Here is a 14,504-nt window from a genome sequence, read left to right as displayed (position 1 = left end):
CCAATTATCTTTGTTGCTTTTCTCTGTATCATTTCCGTTTCTTAGCATTCTTCTTGTATTATGGCACCCCAAATTGGATTCAATATGCCAGATGAGGTCTGTCCAGGGCAGCATACAAGCAAAACTTTACTTCCCATGAAATTGACATATGTCTATTGATGCAGACCAAGATTGCATTTGCTTTTTTGACAGCAGCAACACACTGTTGACCCATGTTCATTCGGTTGTCTACCAGGACATCCTGGTTCTTCTTACAAGTACTACTGTTGATCCAGGTTCCATCTACATTGTACCTCTATATGTATAGAAGTCTACATTGCTTGCAATTTTGTTTGAAAAGAGCCAAAGTTCAAGTCTATCAAGATCCTTTTAACATTGAGTCTGTTTTCTCAAGTGTTAGCAATCTTTTCCATCCCATCCCCCAAGCTTCACATCATCTACAAAATTGCTGACCATCCCCTTTATCCTCTTTTTAAAAAAAATGTTGATAAATACTGTGCCAGGACAGAATCCTGATGCGTATTTCTTTTCATGGAGACATTCATTGAGGACCATAAATTGGCTATGGTTATTCAGCAATCCATTTGGTAGTAGCAATATCACAATGTTCTATTTATTCAACATAAAACTTGTTTTTTAACACAATCTTTCGAATGGTTTTTAATAATCACTTTCTTCCTTATACACTCACTGCTTGATAATCTTTTCTAGCATTTTATCAGGAATTGATGTCAAAACTAACTCAAAGGCACACCACAGAAATGGGCATATCAGTCTATGGGTTATTAGTTTCTTATTTTTATTGTACTGGATATGTTTTAATTTGTACACCATTCAGCATCCATCCATCCATTAGATATATATTAAAAAAAACATGATTTGTTACCTTGTGATTTTCTGCATTCTCCATGGCAAAATATGATGGCATTCCAGTGACAAGAACTCCTAGTAAGACAGCTTCAAAATACAGCACAAGAGTGAAAACTGTGTCAGTGATTTCCTGAAAATAAGAGATTTTTGTGTAAGAAAATTTATTTTTTTTAATTAACCTTGAAGTCTAACAAAGTCTAAACTTATGGCCTGCTTATTTTGGTATCCTATAGATCATGCCTCGCTAACTGCATTTCACGTGTGTCATATTAAATAATCCTACAATACCAACTAATTCCAATCTGTAATGAATTTTTATTCATACATCGAAAAATAGGCAGAATTCTAGAACTTTAAATAACATGTTTAAACCCTAAATTGTATTTAGGAATACAATTTTCCTTTCTGATGTATCACCTGATACTGACAAAAATGAATCGACATGACATTTCAAAACTGCTCTGCAACCATTTCTAGCCACTACCACAAGCCTTAATACTAGGTGTTTTTCCCTTTTATATTACCCCTTCCTATAACTGATAAATTTCAAGACACCTATACGTTCTTTATAATATTACAACCCAGTTTATGCCTACATTAAGATGCAGAGAATTTTTTTATCTTGCCATGGAGGTATGAGCTGTATTGTGCTATGAGCTATAGTATGCAGTATTTGGTTCCAGCATTCTTTCAAATCATAAAGCAGAGAAAATGAAGAGCATTACATGCATGACAGCACTAAAATCACTTTTGAGACAAGACTTAAAGATGTCTCAAGTCTCATAGTTAGTAGTTCTTTAAATTATTACCAGAAAGATGGAAGCAGAGCTTATAACCAGTTGAGAATCAGTGTATGTCATGAGCATTTTAAACCAGATCAGTTACTGCAACAATCTATTATACACAATTAGCAAAGTACATTTTCTTGAAAACATGTGTTGAGACTTTCCAATCTTCATTTTTCAGGGAATCTCTGGCCTCGAGTGGCATTTAAGGGGCGTGCATAAGAGCACAAAAGTGCCTACCGTTCCTGTCCTATTGTTCCCTTCATTATATCAAATTAATATAGTTGATGCATTTTTTTTTACATACATACATATGTGTGTGTGTGTGTGTGTGTGTGTGTGTGTGTATTTTCTTCAAGATATGTTGTTTTATTTATGACAATGTTTGTGTATACTGCTGTGACAAAAAGAAATAAAATAAAAAAATTTCCCAGCTTAGAATTTCTTCAGCACACATACATGAAAATTATTCTGAAAATTTGTATTATGTAAAAGATAAAACTAGAGCAAATGAAATTTGAAAATACATGGACAAATGACAATGTAAAAAAATGCTTAGTAACATCAATCCACTGAATCAGATTGGAGCTATAGTAGAATACTGAAAAGAATGGCCAAAATCGTTTAATTCCTAATATATAGCATCATTATCCATCATTATATGAAGAATTTACAATATCAGCATTTGGACTGTCACATTCACTTACTTGAAAGAAAGGGTTACTCCAAACTTGGATCTTTTCAGTTATGTTTGAACTGTGTAGGTAGAAGTTGCTAATAATATTCATCATGACAGGTAAAGAATGTATCATGGTGCGATTAAAAGCAGCAGTAAAGATATAACTCTGCAACAACAAACATAAAAATTAAACTTCTATATTTATGAGAATACATCTGGGTATAATACAACAAGAAGTGATAAATACCTCATTACAAAAAAGGAACTAAAATGAACTTTTAGAAGCATAAAATGATGCAGTATGGTATAATTCATGCTGTTTAAAATTTAAATCAATGATATTATTAAAACAGATAAAAGTTTCTTTATGATGTGATCACAAGGTATTTCTGCAACTCTGCTGAATCCTAGGTGGTATTGTCAAATGGTTTACTAGATTTGGGTGATTATCCTGAAGCCCTTCTCTCTCTCTCTCTCTCTCTCTCTCTCTCTTTTTCTTTCCTTCCTTCCTTTCTTTTCCTTCCTTCCTTCTCCTTCCTTCCTTCCTTCCTTTCTTTCTCTTTCCTTTCCCTCTCTCCCCCCTCTCGTTTTATGGATATGTATACATTTTACTCCCTCACAGAACTGAAGTATCCAAAAGCAATTCACCATCTACAAACTTACTAACCTGAGATTGTTCTGTCCTTAGCAAATTTAATACATTTGTTTTCAGATCATATTGTACAACTACATATAATTACATACACATTTTACTAAATTCCTGTATATTCAAAGAGAATTATTATCTTTTCTTACCTTATCTACTTTAAATACATTTAATGCTGCACTATGTGGGGCAAACGACACATATCCACTGTTGTTTAATGCTGTACTATGGAAATCTGCTGATTCATAATCACTGTCACTGCGTATTTCTGTAAGTATATTCTGGTTTCTAAGAGCACTAATTAAGTCATCTATGTTTGACCCTAGATTAAAAAAAAGGAGAACATGGCATAAAAATATCACAACTATTCCATACATTCAGAGCAATTTAAGTATATAAAATTTAACCACAGTTAACTCTAAAAAGAGATTCAGGTACAATGTAAGAATGATCTGGAGAGAGGGATGACAATATTTTTTTAAAAAAAGAATGGGGTCCTTTTCAATTCTAGAGAGCCTTAGGAAATGGCATTTGAGTGGGATGGACCAGAATAACAAAAGCAAAATTGCAGCATCATGAAACACCTTTTATAGCACAAAGGGAAAGAGTTTATGATGCAACCTTGCCTTTTTTTCCTGCAGATGCATACAAGGTTAGGCTCTCCATTGGACATCTGTTAGTTTGAAACCTACATGTAAATATGCAGCTGAACCTTATAATTCATGGCCTCCTTATCCATAGTTTGTCTATGTGAACTTGAATTCATTATTCATGACAATCCACTTTGCACATCCATTTTTTTTGGTACAGATGTTCTATGCGATCTACCATTTTGCTCTGCAAAAATATGGATGTACCTTCTGGTCAATTTATCAGTAACCCAAACATTATGCAGTGTTCCTAACATTTAAAACAAGCTACTTCTTCCATGGAGAAAACAAAGAACTCTACAACGGCCTCCCCTACTCACTATAATTTCTCAGCAATCCACATTATTCTTTAAAATGCTAAATAGAGAAATGGAGTGCTGCTAATTTCAACTATGGAATTAGGAACCCCAGGCCTTCTTTATTTTATTTTGTAATCTTTTTATTTTTATTTTATTATTATGAATACAGTGGTACTTCGGTATTCATCATTTGGTTCTGGGACGTGCTATGAGTACCAAAAACAATGAGTACCAAACAAATTTTTCCCATAAGGAATAATGTAGTGAGTCATAAGGCAGCCGGCACTGACAAGTTCTAACTCTGCCGTGAGTATCAAATGAATGATGAGTATCAGGACAAAATGTTCACCTCAAAATTCGTTGAGTACCAAATCTGATGAATTTCAAAGCAGTTGAATACCAAGGTATCATTTTACTGTATTTTATTTTGAAAATGATTTCCTTAAATTTTTTTATTACTGATTCTTTATTTGAAATAAAACTGAATGAGAGAACCGAAGGTCTAACGTGGCTACCATACAGTTATTTCTCTTCTATGACTTTTGGGAGAATCTCCGTAGTTTTTTCAATCATTTTCCAGCTCTTAAACATCCCCATAGTCCCAAGATATTGTATCAATACAGGTAAATCCTAGCTTACTGACTGCCTCAGTCAGCAACCATTCAAAGTTACAACAATGCTAAAATAGTTTCTGACTGGTCCTCCAACTTGCAATCTTCACAGTCATGTGATCGTGGGGAAGCTGGCAGGAAGTTGCAAGTCACCCTTACATGACGTTGCACTTAACAATGTACAGTCATTTGCTTAACAACTGCAGCACAACAGAAGCTTTAACTTTGGCACACAGTCATGTAATGTTTCACTTCACCACAACTCAGTGAGCGATGGCGTTTCCAATTCCAATTTTGTATTTTGTTTTGAAAAGCTAGGATAGTGATGGCTAACCTTTTTGCCATCGCGTGCCAGGATGGAGGGGGTGTGGAGGGAAGATTCGCGATAATTCTATGCGCCCTGCCCTGTGCATGCACACACAACCCCCCTCCCCTTCCCCGGTCCTGGCACGTGATGGCCCAGTAGGCCCGTTTTGCTTTCTCTATTCATCTTGGGGGGGGGGAGGGGGCGAAAACAGCCTTCCCCACCCCCTCGGAGGCCATCCGTAGGCCCAAAATGACCCATTTCCCAATTTCCGGTTGTATACGAAGTGACTTTTTTGCTGTCCCCAGCCTCCAGAGCCACTCTAGAAGTCTCTAGAGGCTGGGGACAGCAAAAAAGTCACTTCCTGTCCAACCGGAAGTTGGGAAACGGGCCATTTTGGGCCTATGGAGGGCCTGGGGAAGGCTGTTTTTGCCCTCCCTAGATGCATAGAGAGGATCTGGAGCCATGTGAGAAAGAAAAATGGGCCTTCCCCACCTCCCATAGGCCTTCCGGACGCAGGAAACAGCCTGTTTCCCTACTTCTGGTGGGCCCAAAAGGTCCGAAAATCAGCTGGCTGGCGTGCATATGCATGCTGGAGCTGAGCCGGCGTGCCCACTGATATGGCTACAAGTGGCACGCATGCCATATGTTCGCCATCACAGAGCTAGGATATAATCCTTTGGAACAAGAAAGTCCACCCGTAGTAGATTTTATAAATATGAAATAAAGAACTGGAATGGAAATAAAGCCAATCAGTATATTGCATTTAAAATGTAGTTGTTAAATTTCTTACCAGTGAAGTTTTGAATGAGGAGACTGGTTTTGTACTTGTCATATGTTTCATTGGTCTTAAGAAAATATAAATCTGGAGATAGCTGTATAGGAACTACAGCTTTTTTCAAATAGTGATGCACAACAAACATAAAAATCTGAATAACAAGAAACACTGTAAATAACAAAAATCTGAAAGAAAAGAAAACGCAGAGGTCCATTTAAGAACTAGATCAGGATTAGGCAGGCCTGTCTTGAGGAATTCATTACATTGCACTACATTACAGTCCATCAGTCTTTGACTAAAGGTATCTTGAGATATTGAGAACTGTAATTAAATGGTTTTGAATATGAATTTTCTTATATTGCAACACACACCGGTTACAAATAAGCTTGTAAATACTTTTAAAACTTTCAGTAAACAATGAAATGCAGCAAGTATACAGAAAAAAATATTTTTGACAATTACTGCTCGAGCGAGACATCGATTAACCAATCAGACTGAGCTGTGCCAACATTTCTCCCTTCCCTGAGAGAGAAGGGGAATAAGATAGGGGAATAAGATAGAGCTAGCAAGTAAGGTGTTTGCATCCAGTCAGTTGATGCAAACTATCAAATTTAGGAATCATTATTATCTGAAAAAAGAATATTGGCAGTAAAATGTAAAAATTTAGTGTCAATTTAACAGTATGCAAACAGACTTCAGTTGGTATATAAGTCTAAGTGCTATTGCTACAGGAATAACTTTCGAAGAAACACTACAAGAAATCATAATAGCTGCCAGTAGGGACATTTGGAACAACTGTTGCCTTCTCAGCCACCTCTTTCCATCATGTTCCTTCAACTGCTGTCACACGTTTCTTGCCTCTGGAATGATGCTGCTATGCTTCATAAACGGCCTTCCCTATTACCCACTCATTTTGAAAATAGCCCAGGCTAGTTGAAAGCGACCATACATAATTCATGCTTTTAATTGCTTCCGTTATAACAGCAATATCTGCTTTTAAATCAGATTAATTCAAAGTTGAGATACTTACACCACTGCCATTGACTTAATTTCCCGTTTTAAGTTGAGGAAATGAACCTTTGCCATAGTTGTGACTTGTTTTTTCCAGAGAGATCTCCTGTTCACCACACAAGATTTTACTCCAGAGAGCATTAGTAGGCTCTGCTCTAATTCATCAGTAGATTTTGTATCCATTTCTTCTTCTACTTTTTCTGAGTTGAATACACTAAAATCTAAGAAAGAGAAAAGAATAGCTTGTCCAGCTTTAAATTTACTTCCAAGTCGATTGGGGTGTGTGTGTGTGTGTGTGTGTGTGTGTGAATATATATAGGTAGTCCTCAACTTACAACCATTCATTTAGTGAGCATTTGAAGTTACAATAGCACTGAAAAAAGTGGTTTATGATTGTTTTTCCACACTTATAACCGTTGCAGCGTCCCCATGGTCATGTGATCAAAATTCAGACACTTGGCAAGTGGCATTTATGATGGTTCCAGTTCCTGGGGCCATGTGATCACCATTTACAACTTTCTGATAAGCAAAATCAATGGGGAAGCCAGATTCATTTAACAAACGTGCTATTAACTTAATAAATTCTGTGATTCATTCACTTAACATCTGTGGCAAGAATGGTTGTAAAACGGGGCAAAACTCAACAGCTATCTTGCTTAACAGCAGAAAATTTGGGCACAGTTGTGATCATACATTGAGGGCTACCTGTACAATTTGAAGGAACCAGTGAAGCTTCCGTCCCAAAAATGTCATTGCCCAACACAATTTTAAAAAATGGGAAATTCTACTATTCTATAAGCTGAAATATAATTGAATAATGAAACAATTACTAATGAGACAACATTTATGATATTGTATTTAAAACACACTAGAGGAAGCTGGCAGTTCCCCCCCCCCCTTACCTGCTTGGTCAATCTCCGCTTCAGCTTCCAGCTTGAGGAAAACATCCTCCAAGGTTGTCATGGAAACACCGTAAGAAATAACACCCAAATGAGCATGGGTATCTAGATCAGCAAACAGCGCTACAAGAAAAATTAGCCGTGGAGGTCTTAGTAATGAATTTGTAAATGCAATCATATTTTTCTGCAATGCCCTTTTTATAGTTGCTCAATAACGGTATTCTAATTTCCCCAAAACTTTATTCCAGAAGCAAGAAAACAATAATGCTTAGGTAATAAATGTATCTGGGGGTTAGCTGTTCTCTGTTAAAGTAACCACCAGCTAACTCTATGTATATTAATATTATAGCCTTTGAGCTCAAGTGCAATTAGAAACATAGTCTTCTGCTCTTCTCTGCAATTTAATAGAAAAAAAAGTTATACCTGAAAATTTGTCCATATCCTTAAATGGTAATGCATATATCAGTTGTTCTTCGTTCTGTTTTAGCAAACTTGATCCGGGGATGTGTTGTCTGATGACAGATGCTGTAGCTTCTGTGTTACAATACCTATCTATGTGCATACTAAGAAACATATATAGACATCATTGTTTTGCAAAGGGATGCATGACATTCACTATAGGAATAAGAAGAATTACTCCTTACTGCTGCCTATATCTGTATTTTCATAATCCAGTTCATGAAGGGTATTCATAAATGTTATTTGTTACTATCCTAAGGGTACTTACACTATAAAATTCAATAAATTTCAGCAAAATCTAAACACTTTAAAAAAATGACTACTGAATCAGGGGCGGGTTTCAAAACCTGTAGCTACTGGTTCGCCCGATCCGATGCAAACCGGTAGCAACCCACCACTGTACTGAACAACCCAACACAAAAGTTCAACAATTTTAAACTACAGACCAGAGGTCAAGTATAGTTTAAAACTCCTTTAAATGATACCAGACCAAAGTCAGGAATATATAGGTAGTCCTCAACTTACAACCATTCATTTAATGACCATTTGAAGCTACAATGGCACTGAAAGAAGTGACTTATGACCGGTTTTCACTCCTACAAACATTGTAACATCCACATGGCAATGTAATCAAAATTTGAACACTTGGCAACTGGTTCATGTTTATGACAGATGCAGTGTCCCAGAATTATGTGATCACCTTTTGGGACCTTCGACAAGCAAAGTCAATGGGGAAGTCAGATTCATTTAACAGCCACGTAATTAACTTAACAGCTGCAGTGATTTACTGAACAACTGTGGCCAGAAAGGTTGTAAAGTGGGGGGAGAACTCACTTAACAACTATCTCATATAGCAATGGAAATGTTAAGCTCAGTTATGGCTGTAATTTGAGGACTACTAAGAGGTTTAAGCAATAATGGAGGAGCAAGTAAATAAGACTTACTTGCTGTTTCCCTGGTACATTAATGCAAACATAAGCAGGCCTTCAAATAATAACTGGATTCAAATTGTTTAAAGATCAATGTTAAGTACTCTGAATTGAGATTTAAAACTGAACTAGCAACTGACAGTAGGATAGACATTACAGATGAGCAGTCTAGTCTTAACAAAAATTTGAACAGCTATATTCCATACTAGCTGAAGTTCTCAAGTAATTTTCAATGACAGCTTCAAGCCAAGCATGGTAACAATGTTAATCATGCAATCCAATTCGTATTACGATTACCCAAGAATGAAATAATTTCAATTTCAAAGTTATTTCAATGTGTTTAAAGAGCGGAAATATTGAAGCAGGATTGTGACAGACATTAGAACAGAACAGAAAGTGGTTGTACCTCAAACGATAGCCAATTCCCCATTTTGTCTTAAGGAAAAGGGAAGATCCAAGACATTTCAGCATTCCTTGAGAAATTACAGCTTTCCGATCTAGAAGTAGGCCAGAAGGGATCTTTATCATAAATAGATAAATCTTATACGGTAGCAACCAAAACTATCTTATTTATATTATGGATAATATATATCTAACCTAACAGGCATCTAATTGAACATGCCTGCAAGAATGTCTGCTTCATCCATGAAATGGGTACTGAACACTGTCACGTGGTTGGCTTTTCTGTTTTTCAAGAGGTTCCAAACAGTATGTCGGGAGCATGGATCCATACCAGCAGTTGGCTCATCCAAGAGTAACACCTAAACAACAGCCAGGGAAAACAATAAATAAAACTAAATATTCGTTTTACAAATACAAATGCTGTATGGCACCAAAACTATAGGAAAAATATATGTGTGTGGGAAGGTGGAGAGAAGTCCCATAAAGCCCCATGATGGGTGGAGTAACTGAAAAACAACAACAGTTTGCCGAGTACTAAAGGGGAAGGAAGCTGAATTACAGTTAATCCTTGCTTAGCAATGGCAACTGGGACCGAAATTTCCACCACTCAGCGATGCAGACGTAAAGCTCAATGTCACGATATTGCATCATTTAGGGATAGCAAGTTTCCATTGTTAATTGAGGATGACAGGTTCTGAACTGATGACCTCATCTGACAGTGACTTAAAACTTCCTGCCAATTTCCAACAAGTGATGTCAATAGGGAAGAAGTTGGCAGGAAATTGCAAGTCCTGTGTGATTTGCAGCAGGCTGGCAGGTGGGTGAATGCAATGTATCCTACTAACCAGTCAGTTCCAAAATCCCTTATTTTGTTGTATTTCAAAAACACTGAAGATTAAGCTTGATAATACAGTGCAAATACATGGGCTTGATCTTTATTTGCCCTGTCCTGTCCACTTTCCCAGCAAATTTGGCAAAGAGCAATCTTTGCAGGGTAGGTAATAGACAAACACAGATAAGCACTATGGGAAGCTGGCCTTAACATATGCTTCAGCAAACGTTATTCAGCAAATAAAAACACTTAATTGTTGCATTCATTGCAGAGAAGAGATTTGATCAAAAAGAAGATGCTGCCTCGCAGTACATTACCTTCCAAAAGTGAATATGTTTTATCTCACTAATAAGCCAATCATGACGTAAAAATAATAAAAGAATGCCTATTTGTTTGGATTTATAGCTTTGAGCAGAAAATCTGCGTGTTTGCACACGTGCATGCGCGCGTTTGCGCACACATGTGTATGTGCTCACATTCATGTGCAGGTCAAAGAAAAGTGGAACTTTGTCTGCTTCTATATGCTGAAAAAATCCTTTTCCGGAACCTCAGTTCACTGGTGTGTGCACTATAATCATGAGTTGTTTTTGCTTGAATACAGTACTTATTTCTATTGACCGGCTGTAATTCTGAATTAAAGTTTCTTGATTTTTCTTTACTGACACCATATATTACTAAATTAGTTATATGCTTTAATTTATAGTAACGTTATTTTGAATCTATTTTAAAGCAGTGTTGTTCAGATAAGTGCCATAAGTATTTTAGACATAGAATAAAAAATTTTTTATTGGCCAAGTGTGATCGGACACACAAGGAATTTATCTTGGTGCATATGCTCTCAGTGTAAAAGAAAGAAAAGATACCTTCATCAAGGTACAACACTTAATGATAGTCATAGGGTACAAATAAGCAATCAGGAAACAGTCAATATCAATATAAATCGTAAGGATACAAGCAACAAAGCAACATATAAGAGCCCAAAATAAAATTTGGTGTTATTTCTCTGTGGATATGGATGTACACATCTGAATAAATACCCTTATATTCTGTAATTCCTTTTAGTATTCTTCAATGAAAATGTTTAGGCAGTTAGAAAGCCATGTGAAATCTTAACCAAGTTCTTGTAAGGTTGTATATTTAAAATGTTCTTAAAATACTCTTTTAAGATTAAGTAGGGCCAGTTGAGAGGAGATAGCATATTCCTGTGTGGGGAAAGGTATTATTTGCTTAAGCTTTTGTTGAGGGGACTGCTGCTGTTGAAGACCTGCTTGGGCAAGCAGTATTTTATTATTCCCAACTCTCCTAATTTGTACAACACAATTATAGTTCAGTTTGTATGTGGTTTGCAACTGATAAGAGTATTACTACCAGTATTTCAGTTATTTTGCTATTTACCTTTGGATCACCAAGAATTGCAATTCCGATTGACAGCTTTCTTTTCTGTCCACCACTTAGTTTTTTTGCTTGGTTATCTTTAATGGGCTGCATATCCAAATCCAATAAAATCTTTTGGACCTTTCAAAATCAAGCATGAAAAATATTTAGAGATAATTAAGCAAGTAATCCCATAATTAATCAGGCTATTGTCACTAAAGCTCAAGGAATCTAAAAGTTTTGTAACTTACCATGATATAATAGGTTATGACAATAACTCAAAACTCCATGTTATTTATTCCCTGCAATTTCAAAAACAATCCTACTCTGGAAGAGTTAAAGTGAGGTTTCCAAAACCAATACAGTATCCATCCATCCATCCATCCATCCAATCATTAAAGTGGTTTTTTAAAAAATATTTTGCTTCAGCTAATCATATCTCTTTTAAAATAGGTCGAACTGGTATTTGAAAGTGCAAAAGAACTAGTAGCAAGAAAACCAACAATTACTGATGCCTATACCTATCTCATATCATTCTTTTATTTTTAATATTTTTATCCTAACTTCTGTAAGCTTTTCCATTTTAGAAGAGTTCTCAAAATATAGTATGGAATCTGGATGTAAAAGATGCAGTCAATACTATTATTACATATTCATGTAAAATTATCTTTGTTTTATTGAAGGACATATATGACACCATTTTGACAATTAAAAATAAATACATTGTATTCTACTCACCTCTTGTATCACATAATTGGGAGGTATTCCCTTAATTGCAGCAACTATTGACAAATTTTCTTCCACAGTTAATACATCAAAATATACATCTATTTGTTGACATACTCCAGTTATCTTTCTGGCATCTAGCATTTCATCTATTTCAGAAACTCTATATCCATAGATCGATGCAAATCCTGATAAACACAAACACAGAAGAAAATGATTGCTACTAAAATACATAAATTCATGTATACATCATAAAACATAATGGACTTTTACTGGACTGTGACCATAAAACAGCCATCAAAATTAGAGATTTCTTCAACAGGAAATCAAAAAAATTTCTCCCTTCCTGAATTTTCCCCAAGTTTGGGGGCCTTAAAACTAGAAAAAAATAAAATGAAAAAGTGCACTATTTTCTACATGTGTATTTCGATAGATTGTAGAAAGGGAGCCAATCAAAATATTAAGTCTTATGTGGCATGGGGCCTGGCTACTTGAGGGATGTCTTGCCTGGTAGATTTGATCCTGCAAAGTTTGTACATTCTGGATTCCTTTAATTAAACAATATCATCTATCAGTATCGCAGACGTGTGCTTTCTCTATAGTAGCCCTTTGCACTGAGGTTCCTCCTAGGGGTGAAATGCTCCCAGTTCAGACCGGCTCGCGTAATCCGGTAGCGATGGCAGCTGCTGGTTCGGAGGACCGGAAGCAAAAATCCCTGGCCCCGCCCCATCCCCGTCTCTGCTGAGCCGCACCATCAGCAGAGGTTTGTTTGTTTTTTACTTTTAAAAGCCAGTTTTTCTCCAGCTGAAACATGCCTTTAAAAGTAAAAAAAAGCCTTTGAGGATCCCGCCCCTCAGCTGAGATCGGCAGAGCCTTTAAACTTTTTTTTTTTAAAAATTAAAGTCTCCTCTGGCGATCTCACCTGAGTTCCTCATCAGCAGAACCTTACTTTTATTATTATTATTATTATTTATTGGATTTATAAACCGCCCTTCTCCCGAAGGACTCAGGGCGGTGTACAGCCAGGATAAAAAATAACAATATACAGTTAAAATACAATTAAAAAACTTATTATACAGTATGGCCGAAATAATTAAGAATTATGAATCTAAAAACCCCAATTAAAACTAGAGAGAAAATTTAAAATTTAAAATTCAACAATTTAAGAAAGCCCCGCACGAACAAACAAATATGTTTTCAGTTCGCGGCGAAAAGTCCGAAGGTCAGAAATTTGACGTAAACCAGGGGGGAGTTCGTTCCAAAGAGTGGGGGCCCCCACAGAGAAGGATCTTCCTCTGGGGGCCGCCAGCCGACATTGTCTGGCGGACGGCACCCTGAGAAGGCCCTCTCTGTGGGAGCGTACGGGTCGGTGGGAGGCATAAGGTAACAGAAGGCGGTCCCGTAAGTACCCAGGTCCCAAGCCATGTTTTCTACAAGTAAGAGTAGAGATTCTAAGGCACTTATCTGATTACTGATGAACGCATGGCTTTTTTCCCAGCCTGAAAGCAGTTTCACTTTCAGCCTAGACAGAATCAATTGCTTAGCTAATCTATTTCCTCAGTGATCAATTAATGCTGGCTGGCTTTGCTGGCTGAGGAACTCTGGGAATTGAAGTCCACAATAAAATAAAATAAAATAATAAAATAAAATATTTGTGCAGCTTTCTGAGATTTGGTGTGTTTCTGTAGTGTTTCACTCTAACTACACAAACACACAAAATCTCAGAAAGCAGTATGTGGCATTTGTGTGTGTGTGTCAGTTGTGTTGTGTGTGTGTAAAGTGTGAAAGTTGGTTTTTGAGCTTTTTGTGACTGTGTGAAGTATGAAGTGCAGCTGCTTTTACATTGTGTGAGTCAGTTGTGTTGCGTTGTGTTGTGTGTGTGTAAAGTATGAAAGTTGGTTTTTGGTACCTCTTATTGTTTTTTTATACTTTGTTTATTATTTTTATTATTTATTGTTATTGGCCATGCCCACCCAGTCATCTGACCACCAAGCCACGCCCACCAATTAAGCCACGCCCACAGAACCGTAGGGAAAATTTTTAGATTTCACCCCTGGTTCCTCCTGAGAGACAAATAGCCCCCATTCTGTTGTTGTTTAAAACAGCCGTGAAAACCTAGCGATTGGTGAGTGAGAGGGAGACGCCTTGCTTCATTCCATTTGGTTTCATAAGTTTGCCATATTTTAATCTCGTATGCTTTATTGTTTTTATAATACTTTATTCTTTGATTGTTGTGAGCTACCCAGAATT

The 14,504-nt window shown here is 36.6% G+C and overlaps 1 protein-coding gene across 8 annotated transcripts in view; it reads right to left on the bottom strand.

The window, feature by feature from the left end:
- The window catches only part of LOC131193151 (cholesterol transporter ABCA5-like), an 81,485-nt gene that overhangs the window by 30,009 nt on the left and 36,972 nt on the right, over positions 1 to 14,504 (bottom strand). For all 8 annotated transcript variants that reach the window (XM_058173053.1, XM_058173056.1, XM_058173052.1 and 5 more), the window contains 11 exons: positions 12,267 to 12,442; positions 11,550 to 11,669; positions 9,543 to 9,681; positions 9,327 to 9,417; positions 7,956 to 8,095; positions 7,536 to 7,655; positions 6,653 to 6,854; positions 5,638 to 5,807; positions 3,130 to 3,302; positions 2,363 to 2,500; positions 887 to 1,000 (listed from right to left, as the gene is read on the bottom strand). In XM_058173053.1, the coding sequence (XP_058029036.1) occupies positions 887 to 1,000; positions 2,363 to 2,500; positions 3,130 to 3,302; positions 5,638 to 5,807; positions 6,653 to 6,854; positions 7,536 to 7,655; positions 7,956 to 8,095; positions 9,327 to 9,417; positions 9,543 to 9,681; positions 11,550 to 11,669; positions 12,267 to 12,442 (1,583 nt within the window). The remainder of the gene's footprint in view (positions 1 to 886; positions 1,001 to 2,362; positions 2,501 to 3,129; positions 3,303 to 5,637; positions 5,808 to 6,652; positions 6,855 to 7,535; positions 7,656 to 7,955; positions 8,096 to 9,326; positions 9,418 to 9,542; positions 9,682 to 11,549; positions 11,670 to 12,266; positions 12,443 to 14,504) is intronic.

The sequence above is a fragment of the Ahaetulla prasina genome, chromosome 2, assembly GCF_028640845.1.
Source record: "Ahaetulla prasina isolate Xishuangbanna chromosome 2, ASM2864084v1, whole genome shotgun sequence".
Taxonomy (NCBI): Eukaryota; Metazoa; Chordata; class Lepidosauria; order Squamata; family Colubridae; genus Ahaetulla; species Ahaetulla prasina.
This window is presented reverse-complemented; position numbering and strand designations above follow the sequence as displayed.